At 39.9% G+C, this 24,260-nt stretch overlaps 1 protein-coding gene across 1 annotated transcript in view; it reads left to right on the top strand.

Annotated features, from left to right (window-relative positions):
- The window catches only part of pola1 (polymerase (DNA directed), alpha 1), a 268,722-nt gene that overhangs the window by 120,143 nt on the left and 124,319 nt on the right, over window positions 1-24,260 (top strand). The window contains exons 27-30 of the mRNA XM_060833523.1: window positions 3,385-3,417; window positions 12,901-12,993; window positions 15,221-15,426; window positions 17,016-17,148. Of these exons, the coding sequence (XP_060689506.1) occupies window positions 3,385-3,417; window positions 12,901-12,993; window positions 15,221-15,426; window positions 17,016-17,148 (465 nt within the window). The remainder of the gene's footprint in view (window positions 1-3,384; window positions 3,418-12,900; window positions 12,994-15,220; window positions 15,427-17,015; window positions 17,149-24,260) is intronic.

Below are 24,260 nucleotides of genomic sequence, written 5' to 3'. Positions count from 1 at the left end.
TCTGGCGCTGTGAGGCAGCTGTGCCGCCCACTGTGACACCGTGCTGCTCACTAATTTACCTTGCAAGCCTATTGTATCCGAGTTTATATGCTAAATGCAATATATTTGAGCTATATGTGGTATTTAATTCCGGACAGAACAACTTTACAATGTGTACTCTGGAGGAAGGAAAGTTGAATTCAAATGTAGAGTGGCCTTGGAAAGGTTTTTAATTACAACCAGTTTCTACCAATCCTGTAACAGTCTGTGCAAATATGATTGCTTTGGTGTTTTGAAGGGGTGGCACGGTGGCTCAATGGTTAGCACTGCTGCCTCACAACACCAGGTACCTGAGTTCGATTCCAGTCTCGGGTGACTGTATGGAGTTTGCACATCCTCCCGTGGCTGCGTGGGTTTTCTCCCATAATGCAATGAAGCGCAAGTTAGGTGAATTGGCCATGCTAAATTGCCCATAGTCTTCAGGGATGTGTCAGTTAGGTGCATCAGGCAAGGGTAAATATGGGAAATGGGGTAGGGGGTGGTTTACTCTTTGGAGGGTCAGCGTGGACTTGTTGGACCGAAGGGCCTGTTTCATACTGTAGGGATTCTATGAAGTTTCAACATGTTTCTGTTTTTGTTTGTAGCTTAAGATAATAGCTCCAATATAATATTTTTCTTCTACTAATCAAGTTTAGTATTTTATCAATTTCCTACAGATTTGGAGATCATATCTGTGGCCTGTTAATGCAGTATTACTGCACTTCGTACAGAAACCATTTCATTTCTATATTCTTGATGATGTTCCGCACTGACTGAAGTGGTGTATCTCTCTAAAATGTCAATTGGTATTGAATGAAAACTGCATATTCTCTTATTCATCTATCACACCTACATGCTGTGATAGATGATGTGGCCTTCTCATTGAATGAACACAACATTGTAGTTCAACCACCAAATTGCACAGTAGAATATGTTCAATGTATTATGTAAAGAAACAGATGGTTTGGGAAAGGAAGCAAGACAGAATGTTTTGCTTTACTGGTTTTGGGCTTTTATCCACATTGTCAGTTTAAATGTTGTAATTGGAGCCAGAGAGGCTGAATTATTCCCAATACGCATGGAAGGTTTCTTCAGAGTTCAGAATAAAATAAGAACAGCTTAGCTAACAAACTAAATATCATTAAATAAAGCACTGGTTTTAAAGTTGAAATTGAAAGATATATTGCTGGGAATCCCCCAAGTTCCACTCGAACCACATTATCTATTTAGAAAAGACTCTTAATTTATGGTTTTCCTAATCAGACAACACTTGGATTGAGGAGTTCATTATTGCTTTTAAGCAGTTACAGTCCAATAATGCTTACATCTCAGCCAATTAGTCTGAAGGGAAATGACTTTGGCATTTTGTAATAAGTGTTGAATTACTGCATAGATTTGCCTATTAAACTCTTCCCTGATGTGTTTAACATTAAAGGGGAACATTCTTCAAATACGCTGGCTCTTTACACATACAGGACCAGTTTTCATTCTTTGAACAGAATTTGTTGGGTTTATCAGCCTGAATAGAGTTGTGAAATAACGTTAAAATATCATAAAGAATTAATAAGTGGCAAAGATATGCAGGTGTTGCTGTTTAATCTGTGCGCACTGTGGGCTCTGCAATTAATGAGAATTAAATTAGAACTCTACTTGTTCGCTTATGACACTGGAGTGATTTGTCTGTCACTAGGTGCAGATATCAATGGTTGCCCATCATTTTCTGAACCCGACTTGTCAGTGGCCGTTCCCGGTACGACCAGCTCTTTGGGGAGTATTTTACAGATCCATTGATTGTACAGCTGAGTTTCTCTATTTTTTTCAAAAAGTGATAAGATGCAAGTGATATTGCAGACTCCTGCTTGAATTGTTTGTGAACTAGATTTTTGTTGGTCTCCACATGATTCAGTGGGCTATACCTCATCTGAACCAAAGCATTTTCAACAAATGAATGCTTGACCTCTTTGGCAGTTTGTAGAAATGGTTTGCATGTTCATACTGGTTCAATCTAAATCTTCACCTTCACTTTTCCTCATGATGTACCCATTTGTATTTATTCTTGTTCACTGCAGCTCTATGGTTGAAAAATACGTGTTAATGGTCAGATGTTTGGTTCTGTATTTTGCCTATTACGTAAGAAATAAACGAACAGAAGTGTGTTTTGGAGACAAAAGCAATTTTCATTAATAATGCAGCATTATAACTTGAAAGAAAACAAAATATATAACTAATGTGTGTCGATAAATATGCAAATATTTAGCATCATAGTTCAAAATCTCTGACTTTTAAACATTCACTTTATGAATAACTCCTTTGTGACAGCTTGTGCAGTCTGTTACTTTTCCCTATTTACTTGTGCAACTCTTGCTGCCCCCAACAGAAAAACTATTGAACCTTATCCAGGTTATTTAATGTGATGTAGTAAACAAGGTGGGACAGCTATATTCCGGCTCTCGTTCTAATACCAATACTCATCATGGCCACATGCATTGACAGTCTTCATAGGCTTTCCTTAAGATGAGCTACCAGATAATTTTGATGCATTTGGATGAGTAATCACCCATTGTGCAGAGCATCACCATCTTAAGTTCAGGAGAAAAGATCAGGTAACTCTGGAACCCATGATCAGGCAATTACAAACAGTTTTATTTTTCATTTCTTTGTGATAATTAACTGTCTATTATACAATACTGCTTGGGAGCTGTGGCTTTTCTTCCCATTCCTTTCATGTTTGCCAACTCAGTCTATTTATGTCTTTAAGGTGTCATTGCTATGTGGTCCAATGTCAATTAGCCCAGTCCAGACTACAAATTTAAATTTATTCTGCATTACTCGGTTTCAAGTCAATTACTAGGCAAACCAGTGATCCTGCATCCCTGTATTTAATAAGCTTGTAATGGAGAATATCGTTGAAGCGAGAATAGGAGTTTGAGAGCTATAGCATGGATATTAGCTTTTGCTGTATTGCATTGTCCAGACATACTGTGTCACACTGTCACTGTGCTCATTAATGCTAATGATTTAGCAAATATAACAGCTCATTTCATTGCAGGAGATGACATTATCATATTATGGCTATGGACCTACATTTGCGCAAGTTCATTTTAATTTCAATAGGCTTCACTTTTAAAAATGTTGCTTTGAGTCGTCCAGTTTATTTGTTGATTCAAAAGTTAGAAACAAATTTGCTTACTTCTATAAATTCAAGTTCACTCGGATGTGAACTTGTTGCTTCCCACTTGAGCTGAAAGGGTAAATTACATTCTGGCACTGTCAGCAATATGTTACTGTTTGTGTTAATAGAGTGGACATGTACTTCATTCCAGTGCTTCGAAGTTGTTCACATACAATGTTGTTCTTGTATTTCAGATTCTCATGCACACCAAAGAGATGGTCCAGAAGGTAATTTATCCACATTACTATTGGTTTATGAAAAGGTACTAAACAAAACAAGCATCAGGAGCCTTCGATTCCACTTCTAATAGCAACAAAGCTCATTTATATTCAAGAGTTTAATCAGGAATAAGTGATTTGTGTTAATTAAAGTAATGTTTTTCATATGTTGGATGTGATAAATTGTGTTGTTCCCCACATATGTGAACCTTGTGACTAGAAGCACTTCTCCCTTAGGAGCTGCCTCCTTTGAGTGCTTTGTGCTAATGCTGTGTTTACCACTTTTCTTTTGTATGCCATTAGCAGCAGATTTGCAACAGTTTTAATTTTTGGTTTATTTTGAGTAACCAAAAATTAAAGCCTGCTCAGATTGCCTTTCCCATTCTAACAGTAGCACGTGGGAACCTGCTGAATATGATAACTAATCTCCTTTTTACAGGTGTTTTGGAATAATGACATGTCACTTTACTGAGCAAACAAAGGGTGATACATGATTTAATGGGAATAGTTAAACTTTCTTTAGTCTTATTATTGTCTTTATTCAAGACAAAATAAAGCAACTTAATTTTAAAGTTAAACATATTGTGTAAACAAGAATGTACTGTGTGTGTACATCGTCTGTATAAATCTGTGTACGCACTTAATTTGAGTAATCAAATTTGTTATATAGTGATCCTTGAAATAAGTAAAATTTCCAATTGTTTGAAAATGACAACTGTGTTATGACTAATATGAAGAAAGCTCAAAATAGGAATATGTTGTTTTAAAATAGTCATGGGCTTTTAGTCAAAATGCAATTACACTTCAATAACAAAGGTTCTTCAGGTATATTTGCTTAATTTGGACTGTAAAGTTTGGATATTTTCCATCTAAAATGAAAACACGACAAGCTGTGGAGGGGTAGAAACTTTTGTGCAGGTCCTTGTGTTAAGAAGAAGGAAAGAAGCAGTTTTAACTCACTTGCATGTGATGTAAATTGCAATCAAAGGATAGAAACATGACCTTCTGTTATATTTATCAATTCCTGGAACATGTTTTGCTTCTTCTTTCACAAACTTTTCTGTCAACATCACTCTCAAACTTTGTCACTGGAATTTTCATAATGTTCATGCACATCCTGAGAAAACACAGAATTTAATGCTGCTGAGATTTCCAGTTGGTAGACTTAACTGTAATGAAATAAAATTATACATTGGTTTAGAAAGTGGGATCTAAAACTCCATTCTGCTCGTCCCCTCTGGTTAATGTAGGAAAGATTGGATTGATGGTTATTAAAACATTCCTCACCAAAGCGCAACCCTTTCCGTTCTGAAGAGCAAGAGCAGCAGGTACATGGAAATATGACTATCCTGCAAGTTTCCCACCAAAACACTCCCACCCTGACTTGGAAATATATCACCATTCCCTCAGTGTTCTTGGTCACATATGAATTTGTTATTGTAAATTTATCCATTTGCATTCAGACATGTGTCCCATTTTCTATAATGTCCAGTGTGTACTATTCTAAAATTTAAGGGCTTGGGAAGATCAAAACGATTCCTCTGTGCCTGCTTGCAGTGATCCAGTGGGATGCAAAGTGAGTTCTGTGGAGACTTCTATTTCATTAGCAATGCTGTCTGAGCAGTTCATCGTGTCGGCCAAGTAACGACTGATATTGTCAGATATAGGTTGAAGCTCCCTGTACTTACAGAACATAGACCAGTCCAGTCCAGGGGCAAGCCCTTCGGCCTATCATATCCATGCTGACCATGATGTCTTTCTAAACAAATCTGATGTGCCTATAAATGGTCCTTATCCCTCTATTTTCTGCCTGTTCATGTGTGTCTAAATGCTTCTTAAATATTGCTATCATCCCTGCTTCTACCATCTCCCCTCTCAGCGTGTTCCAGGGACCTACCACCCTGTGTTAAGAACTTTCCTCGTACATCTCCTTTTAAACTTTTCCCCTCTCACCTAAGCTTATGCCTCTTAGTCTTTGACATCATTGTCCTTTTCCATAGTAGTCTTGAATCTAATGTAATTATGATCACGGTGTATATACTTCTACACCAGAGAGATGTTGATAAGTAAATGGGCAAAAAGTTGGCAAGTAAGTATGATTTGGGAAAAAGTGTAGTTGTTCATTTTGGAAGAAAGAACAAAAGAACAGCGTTATTTAAAAGGGGTAAGCTACAGAAAGTTGCAACACTAAGGGATTTAGGGATACATGTGTATGAAACACAGTAGGCTAACACACATGCAGTTGGTAATCAGGAAGGCTAGTGAATTGTTGGCCCTTATTTCAAGGGATTTGGAGTACTGTATAAAAGCAGGGATGCATCACTGCAACTGTACAAGGTGCTAGTGAAACCACACATGGAGTACTGTGAGCAGCTTTGGTCTCCTTATTTAAGGAAAGATATCATTTTGCTGGAGGCAATTGAGAGCAGGTTCACTAGTATAAACTTGGCATGGAGGAATTGTTCCATAAGAGAAAGCTAAACGGGCTGGGACTTTACCTAAAGGTTATAATCGAGAGACAGCATACATAATAATATGTATGAGCAGCACCAGTGCTGAATATTTGAAAGTCTTTGGAGGAGACTGTTCATGCTGGGAAGAGAAACCATTGCTAGGAATGTACTGGCTGCGTTGAGACGGGTTGCAATTGGACTATTCCAGAGTAGTTTCACAGATGGACCATAGAGGAAGGCCAGTAGAAGTGTTAAACTCCAAGGTATATCGGCCTGAATAAGAAGTTTTATGGTGTAAGAGAATCAAGGGTTACAGAAAAAAGGCAAGGAAGTAGAGTTGGAGATGATCAAATCAGCCATGATTTCATTGAATGGCAGAGCAGACTCTCTGGGCGAAATGACCCCTTCTCCTCCTGTCTCTATTTATCTTATCAACATCAAGGACAAGATGATGCATTTCCACACTCACCTGTGTCTTGCCCATGGTGGACAGTCTTTGGAAATTCGGGAGAAAAGTTACCTGCTGCAGAACTCCTCGCATCTGATCTGCTCTTGAAGCCACAGTATTTTTATGGCCAGTCCAGTTCAGTTTCTAGCTAATAGTAACTCCCAGGATGTCGATAGTCTGGAATTCAGTGAAGGTATTGCCATTGAATGTCAAGGAGTGATGGTGAGATTCTCTCTCATTCGAGATGGTCATTGCCTAGCACTTGTGTGCCATGAATGTTACTTGTCAAACTTACCTGCCAAGCCTAGAAAGTCTCCATGTCTTACTGCATTTGGCCATGGAATACTTTAGTATTTGAGGAATTACGAATAGTGCTGAACATTGTGCTCTCATTGATGAACATCCCACTTCTGACCTTGTGGTGGGGAGAAGGTCATTATGATGCAGCTGCAGATATTTGGACCTTGAACACTACCCTGAGGAATTCCTGCAGAGATGTTCTGAGGTGACTGACATCTGTCAACCATAATAATCTACCTTCATTTCTCTTATGAGTCGGGTATTGGTGCAAGTTTCCCCCCCTGATGCCCACTGATTCTGGTTTTGCTTGGTCCTCCTGGTGCCACACTTGGTCAAATGCAGCTTGATGTTAAAGGATGCCACTCTAGCCTCCCCACTTGATTCTACTCTTTTGGTCTATGTTTGAACCAAAACTGCAATGAGGTCAGGAGTGGAGTGTCGTTGGTTAAACGCGATCTGTCTCTGGAGCTCAGTATGAGCTACTGGACAGCACTGTTGATGACCCCTGCCATCACTTTCTGATGATTAAGATTAGACTGATAGATGCTAATTGGCCAGGTTGGGCTTGTCCTGCTTTTCGTGCACACAACATATCACATTGTCAAGGACAGGATGAGCCAGCTGACCACGGCACAACGGTGCAGAAGGCCATTCAAGAGGGGGAGCAAAAAGACAAGTAGTTGTTATAGGGGATTCTATAATTAGGGGGACAGATAGTATCCTTTGTGAGCCGGATCGGGAGTCCCGCATGGCGAGTTGCATGCCCAGTGCCTGGGTGCAGGACATCTCTGACTGGCTTGAAAAGATATTGGAGTAGGAGGGAGAAGATCCAGTTGTTGTCGTCCACGTTGGCACTAACAACATAGGCAAAGCCAGGAAGGAGGACCATTTTGGGGAGTATCAAGCACTAGGAGCAAAATTAAAGAACAGGTCCTCGAGGGTCATTATCTCTAGATTACTGTCCAAGCCACATGCTAATTGGCATGGGGTAAAAGAAATTAGGGGAGTAAACATGTGGCTAAGAGATTGGTGTGGGAAAGTGGGATTCCATTTCATGGGACATTAGCATCAGTTTTGGAACTGGGGCGATCTGTACCAATGGGACGGTCTCCACCTGAACTGATCTGGAACCAGCGTTATGGCGAAAAGGATAAATAGGGTGGTCACTGGGACTTTAAACTTGAGTCGGGGGGGACAGAAAGGGAAAGCAACAGGGAGCATGGAGTCGAGTAGAAAGATAATCAGTAGGTTAGCATGTGTCCAGGGTTTAAGTTCAAGGCAGGCTAGGAATGAAGCAAAAAGGAAGAAAACTTAGGACATATTACTGGAGATGATGGAAATCATGAGGATAAGAAAATTAGCACTTTACCTGAATGCTCGTAGTATTTGTAACAAAGTAGATGAATTAACAGCACACATCAGCGTGAATGATTATGATGTGGTAGGCATCACAAAGACATAGTTGCAGGGGGTTCAGGACTGGCAGTTACACATCCAAGGATTTACAACTTATGGAAAAGACAGGGAGGTGGGCAGAGGGGGCAGGCTTGCCTTGTGAGTTAAGAATGAAATTAAATTTATGGCACTGACTGACGATGATGTGGAGTCTGTGTGGGTGGGGTTGAGGAATCACAAAGACAAAAAAATCATAATGGGAGTTATGTACAGACCTCCGAGCAGTGGCCAGAGCCAGGGGTGCAAGATGTACCAGGGAATAGATAGGGCATGTCAGAAAGGCAAGGTCACGGTAATCAAATATGCAAATGGAAATATACAAATTGGGCCACTCCAAATTGTTGCAGGAAGGTTAGTGCTGGGAGATAAGGAAATAGCTGAAGAATTTAATATATACTTTGTATCCGTCTTTACAGTGGAAGACATGAGTTAATCCAACAGCTAAGGAGAGTCAAGGGGCAGAGTTGAGTATGGTAGCCATTACAAAAGGGAAAGTGCTGGTCAAGCTAAAAAGTCTAAAAATCGATAAATCTCCTGGCCCAGATGGGCTACATCCTAGAGTTCTGAGCAAGTTAGCTGAGGAAATAGCGAAGGCATTGGTTGAGATCTTTCAAAAGTCACTGGAGTCAGGAAAAGTCCCAGATGATTGGAAAATCGCTGTTGTAAGCCTCTTGTTCAAGAAAGGATCAAGACAAAAGATGGAAATTTACAGGCTAATTATCCTAACCTCGGTTGTAGGTAAAGTTCTAGAATCCATCATTAAGGATGAGATTTCTAATTTCTTGGAAGTGCAGTGTCGGATTGGAACAAGTCAGCATGGATTTAGTAAGGGGAGATCATGCCTGACAAACCTGTTAGAATTTTTTGAAGAGGTAACAATAGGTTAGACCAGGGAAACCCAGTGGATGTGGTCTACCTAGATTTCCAAAAAGCCTTTGATGAGGTGCCTTACGGGAGGATGCTGAGAAAGATGAGTGCCCATGGTGTTCGAAGTGAGCTACTGGCATGGATTGAGGATTGATTATCTGACGGAAAGCAGAGAGTTGGGATAAAAGGTTCTTCTTTGGAATGGCAGCTAGTGACAAGTGATGTCCCACAGGGTTCAGTGTTGGGGCCGCAGCTGTTCACTTCACAAATTAATGATTTGGTTGAGGGAACTGGGGGTATTCTGGTGAAGTTCGTCTTTGATACAAAGTTAGGTGGACAGGCAGGTAGTTCTGAGGAGGTGGGGAGGCTGCAGAAAGATTTAGGCAGTTCAGGAGAGTGGTCCAAGAAATGGCTGATGAAATTCAACATGATCAAATTCTTAAAGCCAAAGTACAAAGGGATCTGGGAATGCTAGTCCAGGATTCTTGAAAGTTTGACTTGCAGGTTGAGTCCGTGGTTAAGAAAGCAAATGTAATGTTGTAATTTATCTCAAGAGGGTTGGAATGTAAAAGCAGTGATGTGCTACTGAGATTTTGTAAAGTTCTAGTTCGGCCCCATTTGGAATACTGTGTCCAGTTTTGGTCCCCACGCCTCAGGAAGGACAAACTGGTACTGGAACGTGTCCAGCAGAGATTCACATGGACGATCCCTGAAATGGTAGACCTAACATATGATGAACGGCTGAGGATCCTGGGATTGTATTCATTAGAGTTGAGAAGGTTGAGGGGAGATCTAATAGAAACTTACAAGATATTGCACGGCTTAGAAAGGGTGGACTTTGGGAATTTGTTTCCATTAGGCGGGATACTAGGACCCATGGACACAGCCTTAGAATTAGAGGAGATCAAGTTAGAATGGAAATGAGGAGACATTTCTTCAGCCAGAGAGTGGTGGGCCTGTGGAATTCATTGCCATGGAGCGCATTGGAGACCGGGACGTTAAATGTCTTCAAGGCAGAGATTGATAAATTCTTGATCTTGCAAAGAAATAAGGACTACAGGGAGAGTGCGAGTAAATGGCATTGAAATGCCATCAGCCATCGTTGAATGGCAGGGTAGACTTGATGGGCCGAATAGCCTTACTTCCACTCCTCTGTTTTATGGTCTTCTGGATATGCCTGGATATGGTAACTATGGTCAGGAATATGCTTGACAAGAAACTCGGTCAGTTCTGGGGCACAGATTTTCAGTACTATTGCCAATATGTTGGCAGGGCCCATTGCCATTGCAGTATCCAGTTTAACCAGCAGCAGGGTAGTAAATGTGGCACCTGTATTAAAGAAGCATGTCAGAACAGTTGTAAGGTCTATATAAGCCAGTCAGTTTAACATTGTTGATGTTTAAGGTTTCAGAAACAATAATCATGTGAAATAATCAGCACACACTTTGGCAGGTTTGAGTTAATTAACGATTGTCAGCACAGATTTGTAAAAGTCAAATCAGACTTGATTAATCTTCTCGAATTTTTTGATGAATTATCAGAGATGCTTAATGAAGGAAATACGATAGCGGGTATCCAAGTGGATTTTAAGAAGCTTTTGACAAATTACTACATAAAAGCTTGTTAACAAAATTGACTTTTATGGAATAGGAGGGGCACTGTCTAATTCAAATTAAAAATTGGCCAAAGGACAAAACAGAAATTTAGTTTTTGAAGGGTAGACTGTGACTGCCTTTAGGGTCAGTACGAGGACCTGCAAGATTCTTAAACTGATGTTTTTCCTATAAATGAAAGACTTTGGTCTGAATACAGAGTCAAAATTCAAAATTTACCAATTGTGCCAAATTTGGAGGAATGTCAAACAATGAGGATGATTTAAGTTGCCTGCAATATGACCAGGTAAAGCATATCAAAATATGCTTCAAAAGAATGTGTTGGCACAAAGAGACCCTGTGCTGTATGTGCATTAATTTGTCAAAAGTCTGAGGACTGGTTGAGAGTATGATTAGTAAAGCATATGAGACCTTGGGCTTGTGGTAAAATGCTGACTGTCAATTTTCAACTTCCGTCATCTGGCTTTAATACCTGAGACATTCGTGAACTGAAATAGTTTTAACAAGGAGGGCCATAAAATGGCTGCAGTGATCACCTGACCACAGATTGAGGCAAGTTCAGGAAACAAAATCATCTGAACTGGAACTACCATTTTATCTGGAGGCATTGGCCGAAGTCAACTGACTCTGATGTCAAGAAACTTTGCTCCCTGTTTCAGTTTGCACTAATCTTATAAGTTGAACATACTGGATATGAAGAGTTACCATAGCTATTCAACCTGGAAAGATAATGAATCCAACTCAGAAACACAAAAATGAATCATTTTTTCAGTATCTACTTGATCGAAGAGCAGAGAGCGCGACCACGGGCTTGAAGACTCTCTTTATACCTGCGTTTGTGGTTAATGTTGCACCTATTACTTTTCTCAGTGTTCAAGGGTTGTTCTTTGTTTTATTCAAGAAAACTTTATATTGGCTCCTTTATTTGACCTAATGAGTTACATTTTAATTAAAGAATAAAAATTCTCTGCCAAAAAGAAATAAAATATTTGCTGCAACTAATTGAGAGTTTAAAAACAGAGGAGAGCCAGTTCAACTATGGCTATTAGATGAGTTAAATACAGAAGCAGGTATGTAATGTTGAACCTTTATAAATCTCTTGTTAGGCCTACACTAAGCATGGTGTCCAGTTCTGGTTACCATCTTTAAAACAAATGCAAATGTCCTTGAGAGGATGCAGAAGAAATTTGCCACATACTTTCAGGTATGGGGAATTATAGTTTCAGGACTAGCTTGGAAAGCTAAGCTTGTTCTCCTTGGAATGAAGAAGATTTGAAACAAATTTGGTGGAATTGTAGAAGATTATGAGAGGCTTGCATAAGGTTGATGAGGAAAAACTGTTCCCATTACAGGGTCATACAAACCTAGTTGATATAAAATGTTTTGGAGAAAAATGCAGGAAGAGGAACTTTTTTAGATTAGATTACTTACAGTGTAGAAACAGGCCCTTTGACCCAACAAGTGCACACCGACCCGCCGAAGCGCAACCTATCCAGACCCATTCCCCTACATTTACCCCTGCCCCTAACACTATAGTCAATTCACCTGACCTGCACATTTTTGGACTGTGGGAGGAAACTGGAGCACCCGGAGGAAACCCACGCAGACACGGGGAGAATGTGCAAACTCCACAGAGTCAGTCACCTGAGGTGGGAATTCAACCGGGTCTCTGGCGCTGTGAGGCAGCAGTGCTAACCACTGTGCCACCATGTCGCCCACAGAGCAATTGGAAATAACCTGGAACTTGCTTCCCTGAGTCTGGCGATGCAAAGTACAGTCAATTGCAAAAGGAGATGAGGTGATTGCTCTTAGCTGCAGGGCTGTGGGGATTGAGCAGGCGAATTGGGCTGACTAGAATGCTCTGACATGAGCTGGCATGGACCAGAAAGACTGAATGTCTGACTCCTGTGCCACGAATTACTGTAATATCATCTTGGTTGCTCGGGATGTGCTTTGGGATGTTTTACTACAATGAAGCTGCCACACAAATACAAGTTGTTTTTGTTGACATCTCAAACTGATTTACTGCCAGTAACTTGTTTCTCAGAATGGCCAATAATGTTTTGTAGAAAAATATGGCAGTTAATTTTCACATCGCATTCTCCCAGAAGCTTTTGTGAAAAGATTACGGTAAACCGTTTTTAATGGTGTTGTTGAGAGATACAATTTGGATTTGCTAACTGGCAGATGGAGTTGTATCTTCACTCATCAGGAAGACTGTTGTCTTGATCTCAATTTGTGGCTTACAAAGCTCAATAACGTGCCCAGAATGACCAAATTTTAACTAGCCTGTTAATAGCATCTGTGCAAAATTAATTTCTGTGGATCTTACCATTGGCATTCTGTTTTGCTTTAGATGAACCTTGAAGTTATTTACGGAGACACTGATTCTATCATGATTAATACCAACAGTACAAACCTGGAGGAGGTCTTTAAACTTGGAAACAAGGTGATGTACCAGATTAAAGAGTTGATGTAATTAATAGGGCCCATAAACTAGCTATCAATGCCGTTGAAAATAATTGTATTGTATTGTGTTCGTAAACAGATTTATTTTTAGCTTCGTAAAGATTTGAACACCTTGTGTATCATTTGCTTAGGTTTCACTTGAATTTTGCATATAAATGCAATCAGATACTTTGTTAAAATTTGTCGATGCTTGGATTCAACTTTAACTGTGACAATCATCATCAAAACACTTGGTTGCAACCAAGTAGCTTGTGTTTATTTTAGTTATTATAAACCTTTCTTCTCAGGAGGAATTTACTGTTCAGCTAATTTCACACAGACGCAGTGCTACAGATGCTACTCTTGCTCTATTGTAAAAATAGTTTGCTCATTTATTCGGAATGTGGGCTGAGTCCTGGCTGCATGCTTTATGACCATATTCTGCTTTGGTCGATCCTTTCCTTCATTGCCTTTACTGTTGCTCTAACTGGGTCAGGGCATAAATTCTGAAAATGTGTTGCTGGAAAAGCGCAGCAGGTCAAGCAGCATCCAAGGAGCAGGAGAATCGACGTTTCGGGCATGAGCCCTTCTTCGTGCCCGAAACGTCGATTCTCCTGCTCCTTGGATGCTGCCTGACCTGCTGCGCTTTTCCAGCAACACATTTTTCAACTCTGATCTCCAGCATCTGCAGTCCTCACTTTCTCCTCAGGGCATAAATTGACTACAATGGAAATGTCAGTCTTGCCTGTTTAATGTCACTTTGCCGCAGCAATGTTGTTCTGCAAGAGATCTAGAATTTCATTATTTGCAGTCCATCTGAAAATGAAGATGAAAGGAGACATTACTAATAATGTGGATAATCTAAACTACATGAAATGCTGGAAACAGATAGGTTTTTTTTCAAATCCAGTTTTTGGGAATTAACTATTCAAGTATTTATGATAATTTGATGAAATTTGTTGACAGATGAAATCACAAACTCAAATTTTGATCATCTTGAACTAGATAAATCATTTAAATTTAATTGGAATTTCTGTCAGTGGGCCTGTGAGAAAGCGTAGTCAATTAAACCTGCAATACACCTGTTTGGAATTTCTCTGAAGTATGGAACTCCTGTGAAGGGCCTTGGAATGTTTTGATACGTTAAAGAAACGATATAAATGCAAGTTGTTTGTGATGTTTCTCTAACTTGCCAGCTTTGTTCAAAAGGGATTTGTTTCCTTCCCATCTTGGGTAGCTGAACGTCTCCCGTGCCTCTCTAAATGGTGCCTGAGTTGGAAAATCCACAACTTTTAACTCCATTTGCAAATAGCGATTAAAGTCTGAATCAGTGTTGTGGGACTTCCTCTGTGTGAGTGCTGCCTCAAGCCTCCCCCCCATATATTGACTGACAAATGTGAAAGGACTGAACATAAGCAGTGAAAGTGTATTTAAATGGCACGCAAATATATAACAGAAACAGTCTGGCTATTCTTCAAAATACACTGGAGTAAGAAAAGTAGGACCCAGGTTTCCACCTCAGTTTTTGCTGCACAGTTTATCTCAGTCTGCTTAGGAGAATGAAGTATATTTCAGGCCCCTGAACGAAGAGGCTTTGCACATAATTTCCATTGTTGTGGACAGAATGTTTGCATTTTTAGATCTTTGACAACAATGAAGTTCATTCCAGCTAATGGTATCTTTTAGGGACAAATTGGCCACATAACTTTCATTGTTCAGATTCACAGGCTCACATCTAATGAATGGATGAGGTGCTAAATAGCTCCTAATACTCTTGGAACAGGATCCCAGTTGCAATATTGTGGGGGGTGGGGGGGAAACGAAGTTGCAATATTATAACTTTAAACATTAATTTATTTCTTATTTAAGTCATGAATATTAAATCCATTTGTTCAAATTAATTAGAGAACTGTTTTTACCCAAGAGGAAGGGCATTCTGCACTACATTTCAAATGTCACTAGCTGCTTGTGAAAGAGTGGAGAATTTTCATCTCATCTGGTGCACTGCAATTTTTGAATGTGCTTAAGTTAGGTTTAACGTGCTGAGAGTCTGTTGTGGGTTGGAGGTGGTGATTGTTCCTTTGTGTGTGATATTTTCATTAATGTGAAAATCGCCATGGAGAAATTAAACTAAACTTAGACTATTCTCATTTTCTAGTTCAGCATTTTAAACAAGCAGACCTCATGAGATGATGTGGAAACTTACCCATCCCTTCCTGTTTCTGCAGGTCAAGAATGAAGTAAACAAACAGTACAAGCTCCTGGAGCTAGACATCGATGGTGTGTTTAAATCATTACTGTTGCTGAAGAAGAAGAAATATGCTGCCCTTGTGGTAGAACCAACTGCAGATGGACGTTATGTCACCAAACAGGAACTAAAGGGACTGGATATTGTTCGACGTGACTGGTGTGGCCTTGCAAAGGAAATTGGAAAGTAATTAATTTAAACAATCTATCTTTTTATGTGATGTTTTACACATGTCTCCTATTATTTAGGAATGTATGAGGAGGAGTAGACCATTAAGTTAGATCATGGCTGTTTATCTATCTTAATAACTCATTCCTACTCTATTTCCACATCTTTAATGTCATTAGTGTCGAGAAATAAATGATTAGATTAGACTCCGTACAGTATGAATGGGTGCCCACTCACCCATTGTACTCTTTGTTACTTTCTCCCCACCCCCACCATCTCTCCACGCTTCAGGCTCACTGCCTTTATTCCTGATGAAGGGCTTTTGCCCAAAACGTCGATTTCGCTGCTCGTTGGATGCTGCCTGAACTGCTGTGCTCTTCCAGCACCACTGATCCAGAATCTGGTTTCCAGCATCTGCAGTGATTGTTTTTACCTCCGTACAGTATGAAAACAGGCCCTTCGGTCCAACAAGTCCACACCAGCCCTCTGAAGAGTAACTCACCCAGACCCATTCCCCAACCCCATATTTACCCTTGACTAATGCACCTAACACTGTGGGCAATTTATCATGGCCAGTTCACCTGTCTTGCACATCTTTGGATTGTGGGAGGAAACTGGGGCACTTGGAGGAAACCCACGCAGACACAGGGAGAATGTGCAAACTCCTCCCAGACTGTCGCAGTACTAACCGCTGAGCCACGGTGCCGTATATTGATTTATGTTTTGATCATTACTGATGTATTTTCATAGCCTGCAGGAGAACAGGGAAGTCTAGAGATTCACTACCCCAATGGCTTGCCTCTTATTCTGAATCTATGCTGCATGGTTCTAGAGTCACCAGGAGAAAGTGAGGACTGCAGATGCTGGAGATCAGAACTGAAAATGTGTTGCTGGCAAAGCGCAGCAGGTCAGGCAGCATCCAAGAAGCAGGAGAATCAACGTTTCGGACATGAAGGGCTCGTGCCCGGAACGTCAAATCTCCTGCTCCTTGGATGCTGCCTGACCTGCTGCGCTTTTCCAGCAAAACATTTTCAGCTCTAGAGTCACCAGCCAAGGTCATGTAATTTTGTGTATGTTTTTAAATTCATTGATCATGAGCATTCTGGCTAAACTCATATTTCATGCTCATTCCTAATTGCTCAGAGGCCACTTATGAGTCAACCACATTTCGCTGGGGTTTGGTATTGCATGTAGGTTTACCCAGGTAAGTTTGGCAGATTTCCTTCCCTGACCTTTTTTTAATAAGTGATCAGACTTTTATTGAATTTGAATTTCACCATCTGCCATCATTGGATTTAACCCCATCAACCCTCTCATTAGTCTGGGTTTTTGGACTGCTAGTGTGAGGAAACACTTAATTGGCTGTAAAGTTTTGTGGACAGCTTGAGATTGTACAAGGGAGTTATAAAAACAAAAGACTTCTTATTATCTGTGCGTTATCAGAGTAATTCACTGTGGCTGGAGAAGTGGCTATTCGGTGCTTCAAGGTACGAACTTATTCATCATTGCTTAGAAAAATAAGATTTATTTCAAAACATTTGGCTTCTTTGTAAGTATGGTTTAAATATACCTGTGTTTATCTAAAATGTATTTATTTTTGTGTGTAGCTATGTTATCAGTCAGATTCTGTCTGATCAACCCCGGGACACAATCGTGGAAAATATCCAAAATAAACTAACTGAGATCCAGGAAAGTGTTGTGAATGGTAGTGTACCGACAAGTCAATTTGAAATTAACAAGGTAATGTACCTCAAGTTGTTTCGTATTTTACTAATTTTATAAAAGAAAATATGCAATTTCCTGGATATTTAGGTTATTAGAATCCCACAATGCGATTATTTTCTATTTTGTCTGAAGGGTGATGTTAAACTATAAGTTAGATGACACCACACAGCTATGTTTTAAGTCTGCATTACTTTTATTACAACAGTAATGCTCCTTCTGATGCAATCAAAACTTGTCCCCAACGATGAGAAATCCAGAAATGCAAAGCTAAGCAAATATTTCTTCCAAGCTTTGGGTGTCGAGCAATCCCATTGAACTCAGAATTTTTTCTGAAAGTCAAATGTTGTTCTGTAAAACAGGCATCATACAAAATTTGTCCTTGTTCTTTGGTTTTATGTGGTAATTGAATGTCTATTTTGGGTGGAGAAAGGCCTCTGTCTGTAAGGTTGAAAATCAAAAGCAACCTTAAACAAGTGTAGTCATGCCCTCACAGCACCAGAGAACCGGGTTCAATTCCTGCCTCAGGCAACTGTCTGTGTGGAGTTTGCACATTCTCCCCGTGTCTGTGTGGGTTTCCTCCTGGTGCTCCAGTTTCCTCCCACAGTTCAAAAATGTGCAGGTTAGGTGAATCGGCCATGCTAAATTGTCTGCAGTGTTAGGTGAAGGGATAAATGTAGGGGAATGGGTCTGGGTGGGTTGCTCTTCGGAAGGGTCGGTGTGGACTTGTTGGGCCGAAAGGCCTGTTACCACACTGTAAGTAATCTAATCTAATGTCTGTTTTATTCATAGCCTTGAGTTCTCGTTACATTGGTTGAAGAAAGATTGTAACACATGGATGCACTGCCTTCATATTATTGGTGCTCCTACATGGAAATTAAATGTGCAATGTCTCTATTAGATTAGCCACCGTGCCACCCATGAATTCTTTGGCTATTTAGGGATGGGCAATAAGTGTTGGTCTCGTTACTTATGCCCACATCCTGTGGATGAATAAATTTTTAAAAATATGTTTAGTATGCTTTCATTGAGAAAGAATAGCTATCAAAAGTAAAATTTGATACAGAAAACATTCTTAGAATTGAATTCCAGAGATGGAGCTCATGGAATGGATTCCTGATACCTGCTTATTTTATGGCTCTGGGAACTCTAACTTTCAGGTTGATCCTTGCAAACTGCCATTTCTTCTCTTGCATTCCTTTCCGAAATTCCTAAATGTGCAGCCCCCTTCATCCTCACTTTCCTGCAGATCCTTCTGTCTCCTCTCTTCATATTCAGTTTTTGACTTTCCTTCATTTTCTCACTATATCTGGTTTTTGTTACACTTGACATATTGTATGATGTAATTGTTTTGCAAATTTCAGTAAGTGATGCATATTCTAGACACAATCTATCTGGGCATTGTACACCACCCCAAATCAACTTGGGCTGCAATGAGAATTAACTACAGTTCATTGAAGAACATCAATATTAAAGCCTTTTGGCCTACAGGATGGATCTCAGTGTTTGACAGGTGTTTGCAGAATGAGTCAATAATTATAATGCCATTGAATGATTGATTAAGCAGCTGGAGTTAAATATATCCTTGTTTCAATGGTCTAAATTTTCCATTTGACCAGCTTTCAATGGTGGTAGACTTTTTTTGCAGAGGAGAGAATGATTATGAAATAGGTGCCATATCTGACACTCTGGACAAGAGCAAAGCATTGTGTGCATAAGTTGATGCATTCTGCATAAAGCTAACATTTTGAAATTCGATGAGTATGGGGTTGGGCGTGGCCTGTCCATTCCAAACATTATAAAAATGTAGCCTTTCAAGATTCCCAGGAAACTCCAATACCTAAATATTTTTAGAACCTAATGCTTTGGACTGCTGTTACTTCAAAACATGCAATGACTTAAAAGTACGTCCCACTAAAACAGAATTGTTCCATATTAATTTTAAATTTGTCTATCAGACAGATGTTCGAAGAATGATTAATTTTTCACAATCCAGGTGACTACTGTAAACCAGTTTCAGGTGTCAAAAAATGCAGGAATGCAAAATATTCAATGTTACAAAAGGTACAAAGAAATATAATTGGAGAAGAATCTTACTGATATAATTCTAAAGCATAGTTTGAAACCTAATCATTTTGTAAAGAAGGAAATAAATACCTGTAATAATAGCATCCATTTATCTTGGAAGACTAAGACTTCTGTCATAGAATCATACAGTGCGTAGCGGTCCTTCAGCCCATGTGGTCTGTAATCACCAAAGCATTATTGTGCTCAGGATCTATGTCATTGCTGATTGAACATGTAGTTGTAGGGGCTGATTCGTAAATGACAGTCCTTTCGGGAGCTGGCACAGTGTTGACCTGAGATCCTTTGAGCTTTCTTCCATCTGTTGATATCTTTTGTCCCCTGCTTTTTCCACATCCTTTCTGACTGTTCGTTTGTCTCCATTCACTCTAGTCAACAGCTAGGACTTCCCTTGCATTGACTGATCTCAGTCGCCTTGAGGTCTTAGTTGCTGACATCCTTGTATCACACAGTGGTTAGCACTGCTGCTTTGAAGTGCCAGGGACCTGGGTTGGATTCCACCCTCGAGCGACTGTCTGTATGGAATTTGCACACTCTTTGTATGTCTGTGTGGGTTTCCTCTGGGTGCTCTGGTTTCCTCCCACAGCCCAAAGATGTGCAAGTTAGCTGAATTGGCTATGCTAAATTGCCCATAGTGTTCAGGGATGTGTAGGTTAGCCATGGAAATGCAGAGTTACAGGGATAGGGTCAAAGGATGAGTCTGGGGAAGATGATCTTCAGAGGGTCAGTATGGACTTGTTGGGCCAAATGGACTGTTTCCACATTAGGGATGTTCTGTTCTGTTCTGTTTGATTCTGTTCTGTTCAATTCAGTTATGTTGCGTTCCATTCCATGAAGGGTGACAGCAAGCTCACCACAGATCATGGCTTTAGGGATGCAGCCATGACCACTCAGCTACCATGATCCACCATAGAGTTAATATTGACTGAAGGGTAAACATACAGATAGTTCTTCTATAACGCAATGCTTGCGTTCTAGTGCAACCCTCATTAAGAAAAATCACGCTCTAGAAACGGCGCTTAAAGTGTTGGCAATATAATCATGATACAACCAATGCATGTTTTACACTTCAGAAACAGATTCCCCAATTTGTCAATTGCACTACAGTGAATTCATGTTAACGAAATGCACATTATAGCAGAACAATCTGTATTGAGAATTCCTGCAGGTTGATGTATTTGCATCAGCTCAGCAATTTGTTGTCTTCTAGGATGTTCAATTTTCACCTGAGGCTGTGAAATCCAAGCTGTGATTTTCTTTGTTTACGTGAGTTAGCCACGGAACACTTCAACCCCAGGGCATCAATGTGGACTTCAACAGTTTTCTCATTTCTCCTTCCCCCACCTCACCCTAGTTCCAAACTTCCAGCTCAGCACTGTCCCCATAACTTGTCCTACCTGCCTATCTTCTTTTCCACCTATCCACTCCACCCTCTCCTCCCTGACCTATCACCTTCATCCGCTCCCCCACTCATCTATTGTACTCTATGCTACTTTCTCCCCACCCCCACCCCCACCCCCACCCTCCTCTAGCTTATCTCTCCACACTTCAGGCTCTCTGCCTTTATTCCTGATGAAGGGCTCTTGCCCGAAACGTCGATTTTACTGCTCATCAGATGCTGCCTGAACTGCTGTGCTGTTCCAGCACCACTAATCCAGAATCTGGTTTCCAGCATCTGCAGTCATTATTTTTACCTATTTTACAATATATGTTAATGATATAGAAGATGGTATTAGTAATAACATTAGCAAATTTGCTGATGATACTAAGCTGGGTGGCAAGGTGAAATGTGAGGAGGATGTTAGGAGATTACAAGGTGACCTGGACAAGTTAGATGACTGGTCAGATGCATGGCAGATGCAGTTTATTGTGGATAAATGTAGGGTTATCCACTTTGGTGGTAAGAACAGGAAGGCAGATTACTCCCTAAATGGAATCAATTTAGGTAAAGGGGCAGTACAAAGAGATCTGGGTGTTCTTGTACACCAGTCAATGAAGGTAAGCATGCAGGTACAACAGGTAATGAAGAAGGCTAATAGCATGCTGGCCTTCATAACAAGAGGGATTGAGTATAGAAGCAAAAAGGTTCTTCTGCAGCTGAACAGGGCCCTGGTGAGACCACACCTGGAGTACTGTGTGCAGTTCTGGTCTCCAAATTTGAGGAAATGCGTTCTGGCTATTGAGGGAGTGCAGTGTAGGTTCACAAGGTCATATCCTGGAATGGCAGGATTACCTTAAACTGAAAGACTGGAGCGACTGGGCTTGTATACCCTTTAATTTAGAAGACTGAGAGGGGATCTGAGTGAGACATATAAAATTATTCAAGGATTGGACACTCTGGTGGCAGGAAACATGTTTCCGCTGATGGTTGAGTGCCGAACCAGAGGACACAGCTTAAAAATACGGGGTAAACCATTTAGGACAGAGATGAGGATGAGATGGCATCAAAGGTTAGTCTGCTGATAACTATTGAGCTAAGATAATGTGAAGCTGTTGGTGACTATTGGAAAGAAGTTGTTAATGTTGATTTGGTACAAGGTGGAGTCTCTACTTCCCGGCCCCTAACTTTGGTCTTCCTGATGCTGATTGTTAGTCCACACGCTTTGCAGGCTACTGAGAACAGCCCTGCAAGCTGCTGCAAGTGAACTTCAGTATTGGATATCAGCGTGACATCACTAAATAGCAATTGTCAGATCTGAATATTACACACTTTGGTCTTTGCTTAGTTGCCAAATGTACCTTCACTTCTGGAGTGCAGGTGAAAAACTTCATTTGACTCACTAAAAGTGTACAAGGCACAGAGTATATTTTGACCCCAAAACATCTTGCAAACTGAAATAAATGCCTGCATTTGTTTAAAATTTAGTTTTGGAATAAGAAAAATTCTTCAGCAAAGAATGTGAAACAAAACTTGTAATTTCTGACTGCACTGTGCAAATTTCAATGGTAATATCAGTTGAAAAAGTGGTTGGTTCAGTATTATGAAAAGAAAATGCAAAACACACCCAAAGTGCTTCACCAAGAATGAGGCTTATAGATTTTTCTAAGAGGGACACAGTGATTTGCTGAGATAGATGGGAGTCACAGCTGTTTATGAATACTGATACTCTGCTCTAGGCTCTTAAACTACAAACTCATTACTAAATTGGTTCACATTTCCACAGATATATAAAGCTCACCAATGCAATCTTCCCACAGAACCAAATGCCAAGACTTCAAACTGTTGTTGGGGTCTTTTTGAGATGTTGTCCTTTGTGGACAATTCAGAAGTGATTCTTATGTCAGCAGAATGGCTTATCAAGGAGAAATCCAAAGTTAAATGGAATTTGATTAAAATCAATTGTCTTTTTAAATGCGAGGTAGTGAAATAGTACAAATAAACAGAATGTGGTCAGTTCACTTGCTGCATATTTTCAATTTTCTTATGTGTCTTTTAATAAAGTATGGTATTCCCAGACCGGCATGTAACTGTCATTATGGTTCCTAATGTTTGATGGATACAGTTTGCAGTTTGGTTAAACCAATAAAGCACTTCTAACCTTTATTTTGTTGAAAGTCTGCAGATGCACAAGTCTGCAGCAGCCATTTACGATTAACAGGCTGTGGTTTAAGTTATTGAGCTGATGGGGTGAGTTCATTGGGAGGTGGGCAACACTTGTATAGTGTCTGCAGGGAGGTTAAATACAGCTTGTTTTTAATAAAGTAGCTTCAGCTGTGATTTTGGTATAAAATCTACTGAAGCTAGTGTTTTACAGCTTACTGACAGTGACTTCACACAGATGTTTCTCTTCAGGGACCTTCAATAGAATGTGATACAGCCTGAACTTTAAAAAAAAGGCTATAGACAATGCAGACAGTGGAAGAAAGATTAAATTTAGAGCTTGTACACTTGAGCAATGTGGATATTTATGTGGATGATTTTTATTTTGTAGATGTAAAAATGAAAAGTAAGTTTTGTAATGAGTATTTATAGTGATATTGTATGTTGACTCTCTTACTTTTTCATCCCAGAGGAGGTTTTTATTTTATTTTATCCTTCCCCAGACCATATCAATATTACTTCTCATAATCATTTTGACCTGAAGCCTCCATATTTAGCCAAAATGACTTGATAGCAAGTCCATTGCAAACAATTTGAATATTGGAGATGATGCCCACAATTATATTCGCATAGACTAAAGGCATAACCACCAGCTTGTTGAAATAATGGTGAAAACACAGGGTCAGGACCAAAGGATTAGAGAGATTGCATGCATGTTTGGGTGGTTTGTAATATGACTGGAGGAAATTGCAAAGATACAGATTTAAGGATTTAAACAAGCAATGAAAGGTGTTCGGGATTCTCTAAACAGCAACATTAAGATAATGTAGAGAAGTGCAATGATGGTTAGATTACTGTGGTCTCCAGTATTGAGCAAAAGCAAAATGAATTCTGGTCAGTGGGCTATGGGTTTTCTCAGAATGAAGCTGTCACCCCACAACACTTTTTCTTCCCTTTTTTGTAGTATTTGTACTTTATTATAGTTTCAGAATGTGAAGCTCATTTCTAAATAATTGCCAAGCTGTCCTTAGTGTGCACTTTCTAAACTCACTTTTTACATCACCTAACAGCAGCAAGAAGTTAGGCAGTCCTGTCAGTTGTTGGCTAACTTTAAAGTTTGAATGCCAATCACAAAGTTAAATATTGACACAAATGTAGAGAACTAGAGAAAAATTGATGGTATCGTGGACAGTGATGAAGGGTTATCTCAGATTGCAAAGTGATCTTGATCAATTGGCTCAATGGGCTGAGAAACAGCAGATGGAATTTAATTTGGATAAAGGTGAGGTATTACATTTTGGTAAAGAAACCAATACTTACACAAACAGTGTTTGAGTTAGATTACCCAGCTCTAAACTACCGGAAGCAGAGTTGGTCTTATACAATTAATAGTAAGACCCTGGGTAGTGTTGTAGAACAGAGAGACCTATAGGTTCAGGTACATAATTCTTTGAAATTTGCGTGACATATAGACACAGTCATGAAGAAGGTCTTTGGCATGCTT

This window comes from Hemiscyllium ocellatum, chromosome 12 (genome assembly GCF_020745735.1).
Source record: "Hemiscyllium ocellatum isolate sHemOce1 chromosome 12, sHemOce1.pat.X.cur, whole genome shotgun sequence".
Classification (NCBI taxonomy): domain Eukaryota; kingdom Metazoa; phylum Chordata; class Chondrichthyes; order Orectolobiformes; family Hemiscylliidae; genus Hemiscyllium; species Hemiscyllium ocellatum.
Note: the sequence above shows the minus strand (reverse complement) of the source record. Positions and strands in the feature narration are given on the sequence as shown.